We start from the raw sequence: 23,463 nt of genomic DNA, 5'->3' as shown, positions 1-23,463 counted from the left end.
AGTGGTCATTAGGCTAACTTCCACAATGTTTCATTTACAGCTACAATATTTGGTGGGCATATGCACCACATCAGGACACACCAAAAAGTCAATGACAGCCACGCCCTAAACCCAACAGGAAGTCGGCCATCTTGAATTTGCTGTAAATTTGTCAAACTTAATCGCTCCTCGGCAAATGAATTGCCTTTTTGGCGGCCTTATCATGAACCAAAACGCGTGAAATTTGGCGTGCACATCAGGACTGGCGAAAAATTTGATATTTTATGGGAGTTGCGCATGTGCGTGGCAAAATGGCTCTATAGCGCCACCTGCAAAGTTGAAAAAGTAGTCATTAGGCCAACTGCCACAATGTTTCATGTACAGCTACAATATTTGGTGGGCATATGCAGAACATCCGGACACACCAAAAAGTCAATTACAGCCACGCCCTAAACCCAACAGGAAGTCGGCCATCTTCAATTTGCTGTAAATTTTTCAAACTTAATCGCTCCTCGGGAAATGAATTGCCTTTTTGGCGGCCTTATCATGAACCAAAACGCGTGAAATTTGGCGTGCACATCAGGACTGGCGAAAAATTTGATATTTTATGGGAGTTGCGCATATGTGTGGAAAAATGGCTCTATAGCGCCACCTGCAAAATTGAAAAAGTGGTCATTAGGCCAACTTCCACAATGTTTTATTTACAGCTACAATATTTGGTGGGCATATGCACCACATCAGGACACACCAAAAAGTCAATCACAGCCACACCCTAAACCCAACAGGAAGTCGGCCATCTTGAATTTGCTGTACATTTGTCAAAATTTATAGCTCCTAGTGGATAAGTCTGAGAGAACTGAAATTTGGCCAGTACATGCACCAGACCTTTCTGATGAAAAGTTATCAAAAACTCAACCAGAAGCCAAAAGGTGTGGCCATGGCGGAGCCTCAAACAACTGATCCTTCGCCATGAAACAGGAATTGGTGTCTAATTCTTCTCAACATGCTCCAATCTGCCTGAAACTTTACATGTATGATGACAGTCCTGTCCTGATGTCATCCACATAGGGATATTCATTGACAGTCATAGCGCCACCTTGTGGTTTCAGGAAATAGACATCTTTTACACTTTCATGCCCTATTGTTACCCGGTTGATCATATTCACTTCAAATGCGGTGACAACAGGCTGAACACATTGATGATGCATCCCAGTGAAAATGGTGACTTGTCATCAAAGGGCGTGTCTGTGGCGGCCAAACCAATTTCGATGTTTCACCATGAAAATTTAACCATTCATATCTCAGCTGAACAAGATCCTATCTGCCCCAAACTTGACATGATGGACATCAGGTCCAGTCTGAACACATCCACACTCATAAATTTTGAAAAAGTCATAGCGCCACCTGTTGGTAATAGTAAGTTTAAGGCCTTATATTTTCAGGAACAATGGCCCCTAACTTGGTGATATCATGCTGGAAATTGGTCAGTCGAGTCTTCACCTCTTGACAATCCCACACTGTGAACGGTCTGACATTTCATGCCAGGTTGTTGCTAGAGTTACGGACCCATACCCGTAGCCTGTGGACTACGGATACGGCACTTGCCATTTGCCAATCAGATACACGAGATCTGGTCACGTGACTCCCGGTAGACGCTAGCGGTACGGACCGTAGCATCAGTACTACAGGTACGGACCCTAAACCTGACCCTAACACTAACCCCAACCTTAACCTTTGCTTACCTTTCAACTGTTTGCAGTGGTTAGCAGCTTCTTGACTCGCGAGACTCGCGTACGGGTCCGTATCTGTCAGGCAAATGGAAAGTGCCGTATCCGTATCTGTAGACACAACCTTCATGCAACGCTGTGGACAAAAAATGAATTCCTCCTAATTTTTTGAATAAATAATTTGGTATTGCATTCCACATATTAACATTTTCTCTGATGAGGCGACATAACCAATTAATTTTGAACACATTCATAGTTTCAAAACTTAAAACTTCCAGCCCTCTATTTCCCCTCTGGGTACAGAGAATCTCTTTTTTTAGATTATATATATATAATTATATATATATATATATATATATATATACATATAAGAAGGAGCTAGACTAGAACGGGATAGTTTATTTACATTTACAATACACCGGTACATTGTTGTGTGTTTCCCTGAGTAAGTAACACTTCACACCCCACCCTGTCAAACTCATCAGGTTTAAAATGTTTGCTGCAGAGCACCGACTCATCACTTGCAGCAAACCCCACTCTCCTCAAAGCTGCTTCCTACTTCCTCCTCAGCCGAAAGTCTTTGGGAAACCTACATGGAGTAAAAACAATAGACAAAAAAGTATATGTCCGTACACAACAGGATATCTAAAAATAAATCATGCTACTAAATTAAGGACAAAGAACAGAAGTAGCCAATATTCTGGAGACCAAAGTTATTTAATTTGATCAGTATAACATTGTTTAGTAACATTTCAATTATGTGAGAGCAGTCCTAAAGAATTGCCTGAAATCCCAATCATAAAATGGGTTTGGAGGAAGAACATAGATGCTAATCTGGATATATATGAGTTAGGCTTTATAACTACTATTGGTAGTATTGGTGGTATTAATAGTAATGTGACGACTAGTAGTAGTGGTAATACACCAACTACTGCTGCTGATACTGTCACTGCTACTACAACTTGTAATACTATTACAAATGCTGACACTTCTACTACTCTAACGGCTATTTATACTACTACTGCTGCTTGAACTTTTGGTATTACTATTACTGCTGCGTGTACTTTTAGTATTACTACTACTACTGCTTGTACAGCTATACTACAGCTACTAATAATCGTCTGGTGTTTGGTTGTCCAGCTGTTAGCTTGCGTTAGTGTTTTGCTAGCGGCTAACTGGTTAGCTCTCATAGACTCTGAACAAGATTTAACAATGAAAAAAGAACCAAGAAAAATTCTTACCTATGGAAAGTTATTCCAAGTTTCCTTGTCTCCAACGTTCGATGTAGTGTGCAATTAAATGCAGCGCAATGAGCCGGCATTGTTTAAAATGCCGTAAAATGCAGAAGGGGCCAGAATGAGGGGGGGTCCGTGACGTCACTTTCCTGCGTCACTTGAGAATGCATTTGCATTTGAATTATGAGACACTTTTTGCGGGGGAACACGAAAATGCAAAAGCATTTCTGAGTTTGCTTTTGCTTTTTCATTTAGTCACAGAATGAGCGATGTTGAAGAAGAAAATGAAATTGCATTTTGAAATATTGCTTTTTCATTTCATTTTTGAGTCAAATAGTGCAGCAATGACTTTGAAATGCAAAAGCATTTCTGCTAATGCTTTTGCATTTTCGAATTTGACATTTCAAATTGAATTTTGTTACCTTTTTGCTGGTGAACGTTTTGAAAAATTAAATGTCAAATGTGATTTGCTTTTGCTTTTTCATTTAGTCACAGAATGAGCAGTGCTGAAGAAGAAAATGAAATTGCATTTTGGAATATTGCTTTTTCATTTTAGTTTTGAGTCAAATAGTGCAGCCATGACTTTGAAATGCAAAAGCATTTCTGCTAATGCTTTTGCATTTTCGAATTTGACATTTCAAATTGAATTTTGTTACCTTTTTGCTGGTGAACGTTTTGAAAATTAAATGTCAAATGTGATTTGCTTTTGCTTTTTCATTTAGTCACAGAATGAGCAGTGTTGAAGAAGAAAATGAAATTGCATTTTGGAATATTGCTTTTTCATTTTAGTTTTGAGTCAAAAAGTGCAGCCATGACTTTGAAATGCAAAAGCATTTCTGCTAATGCTTTTGAATTTTGAGTCACATTCGCTTCCATATGTGTGCGCGCCACTCCCTGCTTCCATTCAAAGTTGTACATAGAGCTCATTTTTCCAAATTGAGATTATCCAAGCTTTTTCCAGATTTCAGTCCCAACTGTGACAAATGTCAAAGTCCAAATTCTTCACTAATCCATATGTTCTGGACATGTCCCAGCCTTGAAAAGTTCTGGAGAAATATATTTCAGATCCTCTCACTGACCCTAGACACTGTCATAGAACCTGATCCACTTTTGGCCCTTTTTGGTGTCATGAAAGACGGGGGGTTGCCCAAAACCAAACGCGCTGCCCTATCATTTGCTCTTCTTTTGGCATGCAGGTCTATTCTGCTCAGGTGGAAAGGAACACATCTTCCCACACACTCTCAATGGTTACAAGACCTCATGTCTTGCCTCAAGTTAGAAAAAATATGCTGCTCTATTCGTAAATCAGAACAAAAGTTTTATAAGATATGGGCACCGAGTCTTGCTTATTTTCAAAGACCTGATGTTATAATTGAACCGTGATACTCCCAATGCTGCCCTTGACACTCCAGCACTGAGATCCACAGACCAGGCTCCCAAAGTGGAACTACTGTACCTTATAGCAGTTGTCCTATGGTGATTTCCTACTACGTCTATACCAATTATTCATTTCAGTTATATGTGTATTATTTGCATTCCTTCACACATATACTTGTGGCTATGTGTACTTTTATTTTACTTTTGTTTGTTTGGTTTTTGTTTTTGTGTGTTTTGTTTTTTCTTTGAGTGGAGGGGTTGGGTGGGTTTGAACATGCAATATTGTGAATACCTCTAAAGACTATCCTGTACACTTGTCAGTACCTCCGTAAAAATCAATAAAAAGAATATAAGGAAAAAAATTCTGAAAGTGAGGATTTAAAACAGTTTCTGTTTCTATTTTACCTGGACACAGTAAATTTGTCATGGTAAATGAGAACTGGTTCTCAATTGACCTACCTGGTTAAATAAAGGTTTAAATAAATAAATAAAATAGTCACAGTGGCTTTGAATAGGAAGGTCAGTGGTTCATCCATCCATCCATTCTCTATACACCGCTTTATCCTCACTAGGGTCGCTGGAGCCTATCCCAGCTGACTCGGGCGAAGGCAGGGGACACCGTGGACAGGTCGCCAGTCTGTCGCAGGACCACACATACAGACAAACAATCACTCTCACATTCACACCTACGGGCAATTTGGAGTAACCAATTAACCTCAGCATATTTTTGGACTGTGGGAGGAAGCCGGCCTGCCCGGAGAAAACCCACGCATGCACAGGGAGAACATGCAAACTCCATGCAGAAAGATCCCAGGCCCAACCCGGGATTTGAACTGGGATCTTCTTGGTGCAAGGCGAAAGTGCTAACCACTATGCCACTGGACAGCCCGGTCAGTGGTTCATTGTAGTATATATTTTCACAATCAGTCATTGCTGTAGCTATTGAAGTGTTGGAGAAAGAGTTCCTTAGTCCTGATATAGTAATTGATGGAGTCACTTTTTTGTGAAGTTGTGTTGCATTTAATATGCTGCTGATGTGTCAGAGGGAGGAACCACTCTTCAATCTTTGAGTGGATCCAACAATAGCCAGGTTGGCGTCATAGTGGGTGTTTTATATTTTTTTTAAAATAATCACAAGGAACCGTTGGATCTTGAGCATTTTCACATTATCAAAATTGTTCCATTTGGAAAAGATTTGCAGACCTCTGCACAAAGATCACGAAAAAAGAGGTTTAAAAGAAGAGATTTGCTGCTCTGTAAACTACTTAGAGAGGACTTTTGTGCAGATTCATCCTTCACATCTTCAAGTTATTCTTCAACAACACAATGTCTTTGTCCAAAGGAGTTATCATGTTCATTGACAGTAGTCTGATCAATTTGATCAATATCAGAAATATTTCTTTGTTTTACATGTCAGAAGTGTTTGCATTTTTAAATGTTTCTAAATCCTCCAACTGTGAAATTATTTGTAGGTTTAAATGACAATGTCACTATCATAAAGTCCTCATAATAAGATGTTTGTTCGTGAATCTTTTAGCTGTAGGTCACCCATGGACCTAAAGCTTCCACTCTCACCTGTTTATGACACAAACACTATTTTTTTACTTTAATTTATTGTAAATGTTTTATTTTATGCTTGTGCTCATGTTACCAGAAAAAAATCAGTCAGCAAAGTAATGCTCAGATGCATACTGTTGATTTTTTTTCTTTGTCCTGTCCAGTCGGCAAAGGTCTGTATATTCATGCTTTCAGCTAACTCTGTTTCCTTATAGAAATCACTCCAGTTGGCATGGCATGGCAGATTTTAGTAGCAGAAAGTAGCCCAAATTGTCTTGGATGACTTCTTCTTTTCCTTTTGGCTTTTCCCTTCAGGGGTCGCCACAGCAAATCAATTGCCTCCATCTAACCCTGTCTGCTGCATCCTCTTCTCTCACACCAGCTACCTTCATGTCCTCTTTAACCACTTCCATAAACCTCCTCTTTGGTCTTCCTCTAGGCCTCCTGCCTGGCAGTGGGAAACTCAGCATCCTTCTACCAATATATTCACTCTCTCTCCTCTGGACATGTCCAAACCATCTCAGTCTGGCCTCTCTGACTTTATCTCCAAAGCCTCTAACATGTGCTGTCCCTCTGATGTACTCATTCCTGATCCTATCCATCCTGGTCACTCCCAAAGAGAACCTCAGCATCTTCAGTTCTGCTACCTCCAGCTCTGCCTCTTGTCTTTTTCTCAGGGACACTGTCTCCAGACCAAACAACATTGCTGGTCTCACCACAGTTTTGTAAATCTTTCCTTTCATTTTAGCTGAAACTCTTCTATCAAACATCACACCTGACACTTTCCCCCAGCCGTTCCAGCCTGCCTGTACACGCTTCTTTACCTCTTTTCCACACTCTCCATTGCTCCAGACTGTTGACCCTAAGTACTTAAAATCCTCCACCTTCTTGATCTCTTCTCCCTGTAACCTCACTCTTCCACTTGGGTCCCTCTCATTCACACACAGATACTCCGTCTTGCTGCGGCTAACCTTCATTCCTCTCCTTTTCAGGGCAAACCTCCACGCCTCTAGCTTCTCCTCCACCTGTTCCCCTGCTCTCACTACAGATCACAATGTCATCTGCAAACATCATAGTCCATGCAGACTCCTGTCTAACCTCGTCTGTCATCCTGTCCATCACCATAGCAAACAAGAAGGGGCTCAGAGCTGATCCCTGATGTAGTCCCACCTCCACCTTGAACTCCTCTGTTACTCCTACAGCACAACTCATCACTGTCTTACAGTCCTCATACATGTCCTGCACCACTCTAACATACTTCTCTGCCACTCCAGACTTCCTCATACAAAACCACAGTTCCTCTCTGGGCACCCTGTCATAAGCTTTCTCCAGATCTACAAAGACACAATGCAGCTCCTTCTGACCTTCTCTGTACTTCTCTATCAACATCCTCAAAGCAAATATTGCATCTGTTGTACTCTTTCTTGGCATGAAACCATACTGCTGCTCACAGATGTTCACCTCTGCCCTTAGTCTAGCTTCAACTACTCTTTCCCATAGCTTCATCGTGTGGCTCATCAGCTTTATTCCTCTGTAGTTGCCACAACTCTGCACATCTCCCTTGTTCTTAAAGATGGGCACCAGCACCCTTTCCTCCATTCCTCGGGCATCTTCTCACTATCTAAGATCCTGTTGAACAACCCAGTCAGAAACTCTACTGCTACCTCTCCGAGACACTTCCGTACCTCCACAGGTATATCATCCGGACCAAGTTCCTTTCCACTCTTCATCCTCTTCATTGCCCTCCTCACTTCATCCTTACAAATCTTTGCTACTTCCTGGTCCACAACACTCACCTCTTCTACTCTTTGTTCTCTCTCATTTTCCTCATTCATCAACTCTTCAAAGTACTCTTTCCATCTTCCCATCACACTATTGGCACCTGCCAACACACTTCCATCCTTATCCTTTATCACCCTAACCTGCTGTACGTCCTTCCCATCTCTGTCTCTCTGCCTTGCCAACCTATACAGGTCAGTCTCTCCCTCCTTACTGTCCAACCTAGCATACAAGTCATCGTAAGCCCCTTGTTTGGCCTTTGCCACCTCTAATTTCACCTTATGCTGCATCTCCCTGTACTCCTGTCTACTCTCTTCGGTCCTCTCAGCAGTGTTTCCCCTGGGTTGAAATGGCTGTGAGGTGGTGGGGTCACTTTCAGCTGAAAGTTGTTGACGGGGGGGGAATTACATAAACTATCGGGCCGTCTCCGCCGCAGCCGCACACCCCCCGCGGACGGTCTCATCGGTCTGGCGGGTTTTGCACTGCACTTCTTTTTTTTTGCCGCGGACCAGTGAGGCGGCAATGTCGGCAGAATTTTAATGAAGCGGTGGCCTATACCGACGAGGGGGGCCGCCTCGCTGATTATATGGGAGGGGAAACACTGTCTCAGTGTCCCACTTCTTCTTAGCTAACCTCTTTCTCTGGATCCACTCCTTCACCTCCTCATTCCACCACCAAGTCTCCTTATCTCCTTTCCTTCCAGATGACACACCAAGTATTCTCCGACCTGTCTCCCTGATCACATTTGCTGTAGTTGTCCAGTCATCTGGAAGCACCTCCTGACCATCCAAAGCCTGCCTCAACTCTTTCCTGAAAGTCATACAACACTCTTCCTTTTTCAGCTTCCACCATTTGGTCCTCTGCTCTGCCTTTGCCCTCTTCATCTTCTTCACCACCAGGGTCATCCTACACACCACCATCCTATGCTGTCTGGCTACACTCTCACCTACCACTACTTTGCAGTCACTGATCTCCTTCAGATTACACCATCTACACAAGATGTAGTCTACCTGTGTGCTCCTGTCTCCACTCTTATAGGTCACCCTATGTTCCTGCCTCTTCTGGAAGAAAGTATTCACTACAGCCATTTCCATCCTTTTTGCAAAGTCAACCACCATCTAATAATCTAAAATCTGTGGCTAAATAAACAGTGTACAGATGGCAGGAAGTGGTGGAACCTCCACCCTCTGACCCTGCTTCTGTTAGTTACATCACTTAATACACAAAGCAGCATTGCTGTATTCACGCAGTACAAAAAACTAATCTGCTTAATGAAGGTCTGGTACCGAACCATTGCTTCAGTAAATTTGTTTGGATTTAGAGAGTGTGCGAGAGTCCATTTTTGTACTTGTTGAATGTGCTCTTCCCTCTCCTACGCACCTGCCTCTTGAAATAGCTGCGCAAAGGGTTCCTTATATTTATGCAGTAACCATGCAGAAATAGGTCAAGTTGATATCCTTTACAGACAGTGTTGTGTTCTGTACAGCTAATGCACCATGCTTACTTAAAAAAGTTGACACTGCTGAAATACAAAAAATGAGCCACCAGCTTTATGAGTCTCTTCCTCATGTGTTTTCGTCATGTGTCTTCCTCAGTGGACACAGGTCTGTCAAAAGTCTGTCCTGTCTTTTCTTGTTTTACAGAAAATAGTGAAAGCAGGAGACAAAGACCTGGACGGACAGTTAGACTTTGAAGAGTTTGTTCATTACCTAAGAGACCATGAGAAAAAACTGCGGCTGGTGTTCAAGAGTCTGGACAAGAAGAATGATGGTAAGGAATCTTGTTACCACTTAAGCTACAAAACAAAGGGATGAAACAGAACTACAGTAACTGTACTTCCATACTTGTCGGGATCCACACAATTGTCAAGTGTTGCCAAGCTGTGCGCTGCTACCAAGAAGCAGTAATAGCAGATGAAGGCAAAGAATTTGATATGACTTCCTTGATTAACAAATTAATTTTGTATAGATGATATGTATTCTAATAAATGCATTTATTTTCAGATATAATGGTTTGTTTTTCCCTAAATTTGCAGCAAAACCAGTATGTTGTCCTGGATACACATCAGTTTTGTTTTAAAATGATGATAGATTCTGGTGGATACCTTTCATTATCCTCCCAACAAAAATCATATAGAATGGAGACAACGTCAGACTGAAGATGGAAACAAGTGCTGCCAGTTGACAATTGTGTCTGATATCAAGAAACATTTATACAGTTTTGAAATTGTATGTAGGAGAGAGCATTTTCTGTTTGAATTTATATTTTTTTTCAGACCAGACATATTCCTTCAGTGATGCACAAGATATGATACAACTGTGATTTGTAAGCTGACTTGTATGTGTAAAATCTTTGGAATGAACTCATGTTTTTATTTGATAAATAACCGGTTAATTCTTGTGGTGCAGGCCAAATCGACTCACAAGAAATCATGCAGTCTCTTTGTGACCTGGGAGTGAACATCTCCGAGGAACAGGCTGAGAAGATTCTCAAAAGGTGAGAGTAATGCCGTGATCTATATTCCACCTAATGGATTGTAAGCTGGCATTTGCGATAGTGAGGAAAAAAAAACAAAAAAACATACAAACTACAAGAAATAGCAAAGTGACAGTTGGACTAGTATTTGTTGTATATGGTGATGAAGTTAAGTCCTAAGTTTTGAAACCTTGTCAGACATGCACTTTTTTATGTAAGTATGTAGACATCTCATGTCTGAATCAGCACTTCAACCACCAACACATCCACAGTAATCATCAGACCAGCAATTTCCCTTATTATATTTTATATTTCCATCTACGTCGACACAGACATGCAACACAGATCCTTACCTTAATACCTTCTCATTCTATACTTGTGACTTGTTGGACATTATAAAAAGCATGCACTTACTGTAGTGGTGGACTGACTGTGAGAAGTGAGGTGAGTGTTCCTTTATCACTGGTGCTGCAATTGAAGATGCAGAGAACACTGCTTTCCTTCATTCCATTATTTTCCAGCTCTGTGCAGTCCTTCAACACAATCAGCACTGCCTCTCACACACCGACCGCCGGCCTGTGCTACGAAACCAGTTCAACATGTCTGTCTTTTTGTTATCTGGCTGCACTAAATCTAACAACTGCAGTCAGGCTAAGCTGTCACAAAAGTTGGTCATCAACTTAAACCAGCCCAGGATTTCTGAACCTCATAAAATTAAAAAAATATAATAAAGGCTAAAAGCAACACAGTCACTGAAAGGAAAGTAGGCAAAAAGCTGCAGACTGTGAATGCACAAGTTAAAGTAGTGGTGTGGATATAAAACAATCAGTTTAGCCTTATACATTTGGCTGCAGCTGTTTCGGTATTGCCAGTAACATATTGGGAGCAAATGGAAATAGAATAGAAAGGCTTGTAGGGGAAAAAAGGGATTTACTACTTGCTTAAAAATGTCTTGTTGAAAAAAAAATAGCAACCAAGGAAACCAGATAAAACACGATATCTCTCATATCTGATGTATGTGCTTCAGGGAAATAAAGGGGTGTAAATGTAGCTCTTTGATTCCCAGGATGCCATTTTCCTAGACAGTTGATTGGTTGACTGGTGCTGCTTTTATACACCATGATCTGTTACCCTAAACTTCACCTGCTCCAGAGCAGAATAGGTGTGCAGCATAAGTTCCTATGATGATGTATCTTATTACTCTGTCAAGGAACATGGCGGAGTTCTGTGACTATTGGCGTATGTTTGTCCTTCTATCTGTTAGTTTGTCTGTGTGCAACATTACTCAAAAACGGTATAATGGATTTGGATGAAATTTTCAGGGAAGGTCAGAAATGGCACATTTACCAAGTGACAAGATTTTGGCAGTGATTCTGTTTATAGTCTGGATCCTTGTTAAAGATTTCTGTATCATTGCGAGATAGCAGCACAGTGTCACTGTAACTGACAACAAGTGAACACTGCATCAGCTGCTTGCTTCCACTTGAAGAGTGGAAATGAGAATATTGCAATCCTCCTACAAATTCATCACTGTGGACTTATCGGGACTTATCCGTCGGAAATTATACAATGACAGAGCAGCCTTGGCGGAGTACTGCGCTCTCTGAGTGCTTTTTTTGTTTGGCCCTAAACTACCATTGTCACCATGAAAACCGAGAATTAAACCTTAAGTTACTTCAAGTGACGCCAAATTCTGCTTTATAGTACGTCTCAGCTGACAAATACCAAATATTGTGATGCTTTTACTAAATGTTCTGTCATATGTAAGTGAACTGGAGGAAACATTTACATAGTGGCCACTTACGGCTGAATGACAAAATGCACTTTAACGGCTCAGTTGTGCATTACATGTCTGTTCAGTCATGCAGCCATGTTTGCTCTGTGAAAACTTTTCACAGTGAGATTATTCGTCATTGCCCTGTCTATCTTTAGTTGCTGTCACTCCAGCTTGTCTTCCAAAACAATTCTAATATTTTCTTCTGTGATAAACAAGGGTGATCAGATATCAAGTCCTCATGTGTGGCAGTGTCTCTGCTAGGTTGCAGACTGCCCTGTAAAGTGGACAGACGCCCGGGAGGATGTACCAGCATTTGGTACAACATGATATAGATTAATGGATTCATAGTCAACATCACTGGAGCTGAGACTGGTGGAGTATTAGTCAGACTGCTGCCCTCCTTTTTGTTATTAGGTAATATTGAAACAAGACTCCTTTTGTAAATAAATATCACCATGTTGCTGCTCTAAAGACAAAAGTGCAGTGATTGAACGGACTGATTCAAATAATCACATTTCAGATGATGGTCTTTATCAAAATATATGTGAAAATCCACAAATTTGCCCTATCATTAGGATGTCTTTTGGGAAGAGACCAATCAGTCAGTTGGCCATTAACTGCCATTTTGAGATAATTGACATCAGCCAATAAATGACATATGACATAGGCCACCAGTTTTTTCATGAGAGTCCACAGAGGAGGAAGTCTCACCTGTGTAGCAGTTAGTGGTTGACTGAAATGAGATTTGCAATGGCTGATTATATAGAGAGCTGGGTAGCTGATGACTGATATATAATGCCGATATCATGCTGTTGTTGGCTTTTAGCAGCTGCGGTGCATATCAGTTTATACATATCAACAAATCCCGAGTCAAGGTAATACCCACCCGCTAATGTCTGTGTCTTGCCATCACAGTACACATTCTATGGGAAAATATGTATCTCTAACTCTGTCACTCAGTAACTCTGCAGACACATTCTGATGAAAAGAACTATGAACGCTGCACAGTGGAGACTTGCATGATGCATGCGCTTCTTTGATTATCATGAGTTAGATTTGATTTTAACTAACACCCCTGACTTTGGCACGGAAGATTGGTGGTTCAAATCCTGGTGCAGTTGTCTAGTGAGGGTCCTTAGTGCTGCCTACCTACCTACCTACCTCATGCTGTATTTACTCTCAGATGTATGTGAGTTTGGATAAAAGCATCTGCTAAATGAAATTGTAGATTATCATGTGTCTTCCTTCACATATGTGCTCTTGATATTGTACAGAGTGGGAGGTGGTGACTCAGTGGTTAAGGCTTTTAAGTAAGACCTTTATCGCTGAAGTATACAAATTCTTCTATGTGTGGAAGAATCTGTACAATATGTTATCTTTTTTATGTTTTAGCTACTAGCACTGTGAACAGACTTGTTCATTAGTCATGGAAATCATGGTGACACTGGAGTCCAATCCAAGTGTATCTTATTACCTCAGTTACTGCCATACAGGGGTGTTGGGGGGTTGATTTAAGGATATTTTAGTTAGATTGACAGATGTATCAGCCTGTCACAGAGTGTGGTGTTTGCTGCTACTTGTCACTCCTCAGCTCCATCCAGACATCCATTTCAGTTTTATTGGTCATTTTGTTGTGGCTCTGTGTGTCTTTGTTTGTTTTGTCTAACCTTCTGTCTGTGTCTTCCTTTCTCTGGCTGGTCTCAGAATAAGGAGGGGTCATATCTGGGCCCCTATCTTGTAGTAAGTAGTAGCTTCTACAGTCTGCTTGCACAACCAGTTTTTCCCCTGGTTTTTAAAGGACAATGAACAAATGTCACATTGGCAAAGCCAATAAACATAGGGATGATATAGTGATTCAGTTGTAGCACAGACAGCTCAAGAAAAGTGTCCTGCTTCAACAGACTCCACCTAAATCTGTAAAGCAAGCCATTAAAACAGATGTTACCAGATGAGCTGTAATGGTGCATGTGGATGGGCAGCTTTTTCTTTCCATACTATCATCTAAAACAGTCACATTTCTAGCACTCCTTATCTGCTGTGTTCTTTTTACATGGCCAGTATGGATAAAAATGGCACCATGACAATCGATTGGAATGAGTGGCGGGATTACCATCTGCTGCATCCAGCAGGCAACATTCCAGAGATCATCCTCTACTGGAAACACTCCACAGTATGGATCCTTCTTCTCTGTTCAGCACCAACATAGCATAGACTCAAAACTCAATTTTTCTGCTCTATATTTGTTGCAGTCAGTATGTAAGTCAGTTTGCCTGACCAACAGTCTACCATTAAATGGCATTCAATTGTTAAACATGTACGCTAGAAACAGCAAAACTGTGATAATTTTTGCTTTTCTGGTCTCTTATTGTGAAAGCTTATCATAATTCCAAAAAGGATATTTAAGTACTTTGCACTTTGTAGCAGTCTGTAGTAGTAGTGAATGCTGGTAAACTACTACTATTAACTCTAATAATGAATTAACTGATAAGATTCTATTGCTGCATTCATCCTGTAATATTAATCATTATGTTGATTAGTGTACCTTTATGGTGGTTTTCTGTCACCAGATTGAAAGTTTATGCTACCTCCACAGATCTTTGATGTTGGGGAGAGTATGATGGTGCCTGATGAATTCACAGCAGAGGAAAAGAAAACTGGCATGTGGTGGCGACACCTAGTGGCCGGAGGAGGAGCTGGCGCAGTGTCTCGAACCTGCACAGCACCACTGGACAGACTCAAAGTGCTAATGCAGGTGAACACAACACACATTTGTTGGACTCAGATGACGGCTGAACAGCTGACATTTTTATTTTAGACAACTTCATAAAAGGAAGTGAATTCTCTGGAAACATGCTGACTGTAGGCTCTTGGCCTGCTCAGGTTCACGCCTCCAAGAGGAACAGCATGCGTATTGCTGGTGGCTTTTCCCAGATGATCCGAGAGGGTGGTGTGAGGTCACTGTGGCGAGGCAACGGAATTAATGTCATCAAAATTGCCCCTGAATCTGCTATTAAGTTCATGGCCTATGAGCAGGTACACACAAACACAGCTCTGACTATAACAAGCTCTGCTTCTGTCAATTTGTGTTGTTGCTCAATAAAAATGGATGTCCTGTCTGTCAGATTAAACGATTGATTGGAAGTAACCAGGAGACGCTGGGCATCACAGAGAGACTGGTGGCTGGCTCTTCAGCAGGAGCAATCGCTCAGAGCAGCATCTATCCCATGGAGGTGAGAGACAAAAGAACACGGAAAGAATGAAGACCGAAACGATAGTGCTCATATATTGTGTTCAGTCTGCAGAAATGTATGACTCATTCTATATATATGCAGAAGTAACCCAGTAAACACTTTAAATCTCATGAACTTGGAACAAATCTTGTGAAACTACTGACAGTCACACTCACAGACCTACAGCTATTCGCAGATTGTGAGCTGATCATTTATGTAAATAAGTCTTACATCCGCACGTCCGTATTGCTGTTTATTCGTTCAGTAACTAGTTCAGTGAAGGTTTGTTCCGTTTGTCAGAATGTCTAAAATATCATCCTGTTCTCCCAGGTCCTGAAGACCCGCTTAGCTCTGAGGAAAACAGGTCAGTACTCCGGCATCTTGGATTGTGCCAAACATACCTTCCAGAAGGAAGGAGTGACTGCTTTCTATAAGGGCTACATTCCCAACATGTTGGGCATCATCCCCTACGCTGGCATCGACCTGGCTGTCTATGAGGTTTGTGGGTCTTGTATGGGGATAGTTCATCTCTTGTGGTTTTTCGTTTGTTTTTTCAGTTCTGTCTGACATTCTTTTCTGTCTTCTCCTCCATCAGACATTGAAGAATTCCTGGCTGCAGCGCTTTGCCACAGACAGTGCTGATCCAGGAGTGTTTGTGCTCCTGGCTTGTGGCACCACTTCCAGCACATGTGGTCAGCTGGCTAGCTACCCACTCGCCCTCGTCAGGACTCGAATGCAGGCACAAGGTCAGTAACTGCAGAGATCTACCACAGTGTATCGTGATTGTCTGTTTGGAGTATATGAAGCACCGATTCTGCTTGTCAGGGACATTCCAACTGATTGATTACCCATTATTCAGTCATTAGAATAACCAGACATTACACACCAAGTTTTTATTACTCTTATCTCTTATTTTCTTGCATGACCATGAGGCTCATTCTCAGGATACTTCGAACCTAACCACACAAACTTACACACATTTGGCGCTTTTCCACTAGCACCTACTCAGCTTGACTTGCCAGTAGGACGTACTACCTGGTACCAAGTACTATTTTAGTACCTACTCGGCCGGGGTTCCAAGTAAGCTGAATCGAGCCGATAATGTGACGTCTACAGAGTGCAGGCCACTGACTGGACAGGGAGTGACCACACGCACGAGAGCGACTCCTTCACCAAGACAAACAAACCATTTTTTAAAAAAAACGGAAACAGCGACGGTGCACATTACTTTACATGGAACTTGACTCTCTTCTTTTACTTTGAGTTTGACAAAAAGCCATAGACCAAGCAGCAGGTATACCATCGCCTCGATGTCCTCCATTGTTGTGTTGCGTTTGTGTCGCACACAAATGACATTAACCCTCGTGTTGTTCTGTGGGTCAAATTGACCCATTTTAAAGTTTGAAACTGTTGAAAAAAATATAGATTTTCACAGTGAAACTTCTGATGTCCACATTTTGGACATTTCTGGGAAGTTTTTGAACATCCATCTCTATACACCGCTTTATCCTCACTAGGGTCGCGGAGGGTGCTGGAGCCTATCCCAGCTGACATCCTGGACAGGTCGAGTTTTTGAACATTGTTTGGTTAAAAAAAAGAAAGAAAGAAAGAAATGTAAAGAAAAGGTTTCTTAGGAACATTCACAAAAAAAAACATTTTTTGTGACTGTTATTAAAAAATATCAGACGTTTTACTGATATATCACTTTAGATATTTTCAGGATTTTTTTTAAGATTTTTACTAATTTTTTGAAAATATTTACAAGAATTTTTTGCCAATTTTGGGGGATTTTTTTATATATATATATATAAAACTTTTAAGGGAATTATTGGAATTTTCTTCATGAAGGTTTTGCAAATTTTCAGAAATTTGGGGAATTTTTTTGCAGAATTTTTGGATTTTTTTCAGACAAGGAATCAATATTTTTTGATGCCCGTAAATGAGGACAACAGAAGGGTTATGGGACTTCCGGGCCGCCATGTTATGATGACTCTACCCACAATGAGGTGGTACTCAATTGTAATGAAAAATGACCTAAACCGATTTGAGTCAAGCCGAGTAGGTGCTAGTAGAAAAGCGCCTATTGTCATTTACTTTACTCGTATAAGTGGGTGTAGACCACAGCCAGTCAAATAAGTCATCATGTTATGCTCAGCTGTTTTGATTTATGCAAATTCTCCCCTCCTTTCTTAAAGACAAAGGGAGATGACAGGAACTGATACGTGCTTGGTGTGTTATGTTTGTGAACTTGTCAGCAGTCGAAAAGTGTGTTTGTTGTAGTGTAGGTGACCATGTGTCCCCTCTGTTTCCTCAGCTACCCTGGAAGGAGGCCCTCAGATGAACATGTCAGGCCTGTTCAGACATATTATAAGGACTGAGGGGCCCATGGGGCTCTACCGAGGACTGGCTCCCAACTTCATGAAGGTCATTCCGTCTGTCAGCATCAGCTATGTAGTCTATGAGTACCTCAAGATCATGCTGGGGGTCCAGTCAAAGTGAGAGGAGAGACAGACAGAAGATAGCAAAAGGCCAAAGTTTTTTTTTATTTTTTTATTGCTTCTTCTTTGATGATCGACTATGTGTTGCTGTAAGACACAGGCAGCTGAATTTCTGCACATTTCAATCAAATGATCAGACTACATGGAATGAAGGATGGAAAAAAAACTGGAAGGAGGACAGACTGACTGAAGTATCTATTGGTTGTTACTTTAGTCATCCACCAGTGCTTTTAACACCTGAGTCTTGGTTTCAGAAAGCAGATGTTTACAGTGAATGACTGGTGCCCTAGTAGTGTGTGCCTGCTGGTGACAATGTTTTGTCTGGAGCAGCTCTGCTTGTCTATGTAAAAGAAAAATACCTGTCTTGAAGGGCTTTGCTAAGGCAGATTACATCCCTTCTAGAAGACTTGCTACTGGCATCTAAAGTGCACTGGCTCTACACAAAACCCATGAGAATATGACCTCCCCAGGTTTTGTGCATGTAATATGCATCTTTATACACATTTAGATGTGATCCAGCTGTGCTCTGTGTAACAAGGTCAGCCCTGACCAGTAGCAGACCAACTGAAATCATGAAATTCATACAAATACAGTCAGCCTGTAGCTAAAGAACCACCTTAGTGCCATCATTAACCACGCCTGATGTACGCCAGCGGGGTTACTTACTGCATTCGGTGCGGTATCTGGCTGGGTATGTATGTATGTATGTGTGTATGTCCGGTCCGATATCTCTGCAAGTGCTGAAGTCAGGATAATCAAACTTGGCACTGAAGATCAGTCTAAGGTCCCCTGCTCAGTTGTGGAGTTACAGGTCAGCAGATCAAGTAGGAAGGGATATATGTAGGATGATCAAAATTGATACAGAGTATCATGCATAGGCGTGGTTCTGCCCCCTAGTGGGGGCTCGTCTAGTTTATCCTTACTTCTGTTACCTTGCATGAATGTTCAGGCAGAACTCTTTCCAACATACATAGTCCTCCTACAGATGAGCAGATAATATGCCATGCACATTGAATCTGTTCAGTTATCAAGCCTAATTTTGACTGACACATTGAGAAAATGGAACTAAATTGTTTGCAAATATTTAGAATTTTAAAAAAAAAGAATTGCTTCATTGTCTCTAGAAGATCTTTACCATTACCAAAGCTCTCATAAGGCATAAATGCAAATTTTCAGAAGCATTTGGTCATGAAAGAGCTCAAACACATGAGTACTTCCAAATCAGTTTGAACCACCTCTGTAATGCTGCTACTTCTGTGGACATGAAAGTAGCACAGCTGTCATGTTGTTTTCAATTGCATTCAGCACTTAAGTCCTTTAGGATGTTAGGAGCATTGCAGCTACCTAGGCAGTTTTCAAGAGCAAGATAAAATGTATTACTTTAGTTTTAGTTGTACTTCTTTAAAATAAATAAATAAAAATCTTTAATTTGAAATACAAAGCTGAAAGTTTGATGCTGTCTGAGCTGTCATGCAGTCAGACATAGTACACTGTGATGGTCCTTAATGCAGACATGTAGAATTTGTTGATTGAGTTTTGGCTTAAGTACAATTACTAAATAATTTCTCCACCTTTTAAATTTTAAACAAGATGATGCAACTTTTACTGTACAACAGCCACAGATTCACAAGTCGGTTACAGTCACTGTCCGTGAACTCATGGTTACGTAGCGTTACATCTCATTGGCTATGCTCGCTTTAAAATACTAGTGAAGCAGAGCTTACAGCACAACTGCTCTCATGAACCTCAGTGTGGGTTCATTTTGTTAGACATGTACTAAACACAAAGTAGTGGTTTTATCAGCAGCATACTACCTACTATGCTGATTAACATTATAGCCTATGTGTGATATGTGATCAGATGTTTAAGGACAGAACAGCCACATGGTGCAGTAAATCACAGTTTAGGTGATAACAAAAATACAAGCAAGAAAAGATACAGTACTTTTGCTGTCTTTGTGTAAAGGCACAGTTAATACAATGGAATACTATCTTAATCTTAAGCCAATTAATACTGCATGCAGGCCTTTACATAACCTCACAAGTAAATTTCACACAGAATGTGACCCATTGTGGAAAGGAGACTGCAGGGAAAATAGCAGTGGCTGATCGGCCACAACAGAGCTGGAACATGATGCTACTGTAGAGACGTCAGACGGCTTTAAAGAATGAGATGCCACCAAAAGTAAATAAAATGTCTCTTATTTAAATCTCGTAATAATATCAGTAAAATGTTCATCTGTGAACTGCTAACATGTAGAGCAACAGCAGTACATTAATCACTGTGGATCCGACAAGCCTGTTGGTTTGATATGAAGATAGTAGAATAATTGAGCAGAATTATGAGTCAGTCGTTGGGCATTTACCTGTAATGTGAGCGACAGCACCAGTAGTAGGGGCATAAGCCACAAATGAAATACTGATACATCAGAAGAGGTTGTAACAGTGAGTTTTATAAACAGCAGCAGTTAGCCACAGAAGAGATAGATGTTTGTTCAGTGGTGAACTTTGACTACAAACTAGGACTGCATGGTATGTATTTTCAGCCATGGTGTGAAATGGCTGCATCACAGAAAATGTGATATAAAATAGGGCAAACTTTAATTTTCCTTGGCCAGTACACAAAAGAAGTCTGATCATTTACTCCAATGCAAGGATTGTTGGTCACACAGTTTTGTTTTCTTTATAAGACATGGAGTTTGTTGACATGCAGACTCCACATAAGCACATCTAAATGAGCAAGGAACTGAAGACAAACACCAAAAAGGAAAATTCAATGGGCAAAAAGAAATACAATGTAATCCACAGTCAACGTCCATTTTCAGTCCACATCTTTACACTTTTTTCAAAGTAATTTTTTGTCACCTACCTACAGAAACTGAGTGGAGACTAGAGGCTTCTCTGTGCGCAGCATCCTAGCTAGCTTCTATTGTAGCCTGCATGTGAGGCGTTAGGGGAACCTGCTTAAATTGTAGTGTCTATTGATAAACAGATGTGCAGCAAGTGAGTTTGGTTTAATTTATATGCAGCTTCCAGGTAATGCTCAGAATTCTTATTTTGATGCTGGTTTGTGTGTTAGCAGGAGTGTAGTACAACATGGAAGTACAAGCAGCAATCTATTAAATTGTGACAGTGCAAAATAAATGAAAATTAGTGATAAATAATGAAGAACTTTTTATTGCTCAAAATAGTCCTGATTATTGTTTTGGCCATACTCATTCAGCCCTAGTCAGTTATACTGAAATATTTTGGATGTGTTTGCCAGTCTTATACCATTGACAAATTGCTTTCTTCAGGTTTTGTAAAGCAATTTAGATCATATATAAACAAAATATTGTTTTCCTTTTTTTGTTATAGTGATAGAAGAGATGAAGATGAATGAGCCAAACAGCAGCTTTCCTGGTGCTGTTTGGCTCATTCTTCTTTGTGATGCCAAGGATACCCCTGCTGTTGAACACTTGAGGATCTAATAACTAAAAAGTCTGATTTTTAGTCAGAATAGTGGAAATTTCCAATGAACACATTTCTTCAGTATGTAAGAAGGGAACATGTGCACTGATTTTACTGTCATGTCAACCATCGAAGGCTCAATCCTTAGGCCCAGTTAATACTGAATTACCTATAGCACATTATTAAATGCTTGTTGTTTGTATATTTTTGCATGTGTGTTTAACAGTGTTAATTTGCAATAGTACTGTAGCAGAGAACCTCTGTGAGGCTCATCAGATAGTAAATACCTGAAACAAAACATCTCTAATAGCTGAAGTTGAGACTGGACATTCTGTATGTGCCATTTAGACTAAGAAAAGATGTATTGGAACTGCAGCTTTGGAAATAATTATTAGACCTGTGTTTGTTGCCTTTGCAGTTCCTTGATGGAACCATACTGTGTTTTGGTCTTGTAATGACCTGAGCCAGTTACCAATGGCATTCTTGCTGTAGCTCTCTTCATCATTTGTCAGCATTGTTGTGTGTAATTTAGTCTGATTTACCTGTCCTGTTTACTTACAGCTTATGCAGAAAATAATGGTGATTTCAAAAGATGTTTTTGGCCATCTAGTGTGAATTCTGAATTTTTTTACCATTTCAATACATCATATCTTTATATATAATTTATTTTATGTATTAAATGACCAACTTTTTTCGGGTCTTTTAGAACATGCTGTGATTATTTACCCTTTTTGATCAACTTCAAACACAAGGATCTGTGTTATAGGCCTGTTGTGTAGACTTTGTTAAGAAAACAACATGTGGTCTAATAATTGTTTCTTAAGCTGTACATTTACTGCTCTAAATATAAATGTGTTCAGAGGAGACACCACATGGAGTTACTCTCTTCATCACGCTGATGTTATTCTGCTTTGATACAGTGTCTTTGCTGTAGTATACAGTTTCCATAATTCAGAAATGAGTCCTGTCTGCCAGCAACTGCACAGAAGCTTCATCTCTGTTCTTCATTTTTTTTTTCTCTGTAATTAATCTTTTGTCAACTTTAAGATAGTTAACTGTCCTGTTAGATTCATATAAGCTGTCAAAATAGCTGCTGATTGTATTACAGGTTAAATGTTTTTAGACGTCAGTATATGAACCTCTAACAAATATTTCACCTATTTTTCAGTTAATAGCTTTTGTTTGAAAACACTCCTTAAAGTCAAAAGAGTTCACATCCAAGCCGAAGCAGCGCTCCACCTGACTGATGATGCCTGTGTCTAATTATCACAAATCCCAATGCGTGCCTTGTGTGCCGACCCTCTCTTTACATAAATGAGGTGGAATCTGATGGACACTGAATGCACTTTAAGGTACTCTGCTTGAATCCTTTTAAATTATTTATTACTGTTTATTTATTTCAACAGAAAAGGATGAATGATTGAAGTTGTGCTCTGTGGTTGTGCTGAATAATTTCATATTCAGTGGTTTCAGAGTATGCTGTGGCATTGCTGGCACTGAGGCTTATGGTTTGTCTTCAAGTAATAAAAGTGACTTTGATATGGTTTCAAACTGAACGCCTCAAAGATATGAAACCCCTAAATGTTCAAAATGTAACATATTATAAAATGCATGATAAACTATAAAATGTCTAGAACGTACAATTAAATCCTTTGATTCATTTTAGCTTTATATCATTTTTGTTTATTACTATACATATTTTTCATTCAAAATAGCATTTTTCTCAATAAAATGTTATTTCATGTTACAGTTTGTCACTTTTCATGACAGTGGTGTTGTCACTCTCCCCTTATCTTTCAGACAATCACAAGTTGGCAAGTGTCTACCAGTTTACCCAGTTAGGTCCTGTGAGTTAAGCTAGCTAAGAAATGACTGCAGAGTCATTTTAAATCAAGTTCTTGCACTAAATATACACAGTACACATACTGTAACTAAAACACTTTATATTTAAACCTTAGTTTAACAAGGATGCCATTTCTGCCTGCATTTTAACATCTAAGGAGGAGCCAGCATTAGCAATATTAGCTAGCTCCTGCAGGCTCATCTAGCTGTACATGGTTTATGCATTATATATCATGTTGTCTACATTCATGACTTCATTATAGCAACATATGGAAAAGAACAGGAAAATCTGATGTCACAAAGATGGAAAATGATGCAGCAAGACCAGAGACTAACTAAAAATCAGTGGAAATCCAGTTGCAGCAGTAATAAAGAGACATAAAATAAACTATAGTACCACTAATCAGAGCCACAATGGTCATCCTACTAAAATGATGTCATAGACAGTACACTACCTGCACAATTTGACTCTAAAAGAACAGGAAGGGAAATCAGAGTTTATAACACCTCAGCCAGTGTGATGGGCATTACATTAACT

The 23,463-nt window shown here is 40.2% G+C and overlaps 1 protein-coding gene across 4 annotated transcripts in view; it reads left to right on the top strand.

Annotated features, from left to right (window-relative positions):
- Positions 1-22,830, top strand: part of slc25a25b (solute carrier family 25 member 25b) — an 81,448-nt gene extending 58,618 nt beyond the window's left edge. For 2 of the 4 annotated variants that reach the window (XM_051938381.1, XM_051938383.1), the window contains exons 2-11: positions 9,298-9,424; positions 10,063-10,150; positions 13,611-13,646; positions 13,965-14,076; positions 14,500-14,658; positions 14,787-14,939; positions 15,029-15,136; positions 15,467-15,634; positions 15,732-15,882; positions 17,451-22,830. In XM_051938381.1, the coding sequence (XP_051794341.1) occupies positions 9,298-9,424; positions 10,063-10,150; positions 13,611-13,646; positions 13,965-14,076; positions 14,500-14,658; positions 14,787-14,939; positions 15,029-15,136; positions 15,467-15,634; positions 15,732-15,882; positions 17,451-17,635 (1,287 nt within the window). In that variant the 3' untranslated portion in view covers positions 17,636-22,830. Of the gene's footprint in view, positions 1-7,412; positions 7,569-9,297; positions 9,425-10,062; positions 10,151-13,610; positions 13,647-13,964; positions 14,077-14,499; positions 14,659-14,786; positions 14,940-15,028; positions 15,137-15,466; positions 15,635-15,731; positions 15,883-17,450 lie in introns of those variants that run through there. The other 2 variants (XM_051938384.1, XM_051938382.1) reach the window with 2 other exon arrangements.
- The last annotated feature ends 633 nt before the right edge of the window (positions 22,831-23,463 follow it).

This window comes from Acanthochromis polyacanthus, chromosome 18 (assembly GCF_021347895.1).
Source record: "Acanthochromis polyacanthus isolate Apoly-LR-REF ecotype Palm Island chromosome 18, KAUST_Apoly_ChrSc, whole genome shotgun sequence".
Lineage (NCBI taxonomy): Eukaryota > Metazoa > Chordata > Actinopteri > Pomacentridae > Acanthochromis > Acanthochromis polyacanthus.
The sequence above is the reverse complement of the archived record's forward strand: the minus strand, read 5'-3'. Positions and strand labels throughout refer to the sequence as shown.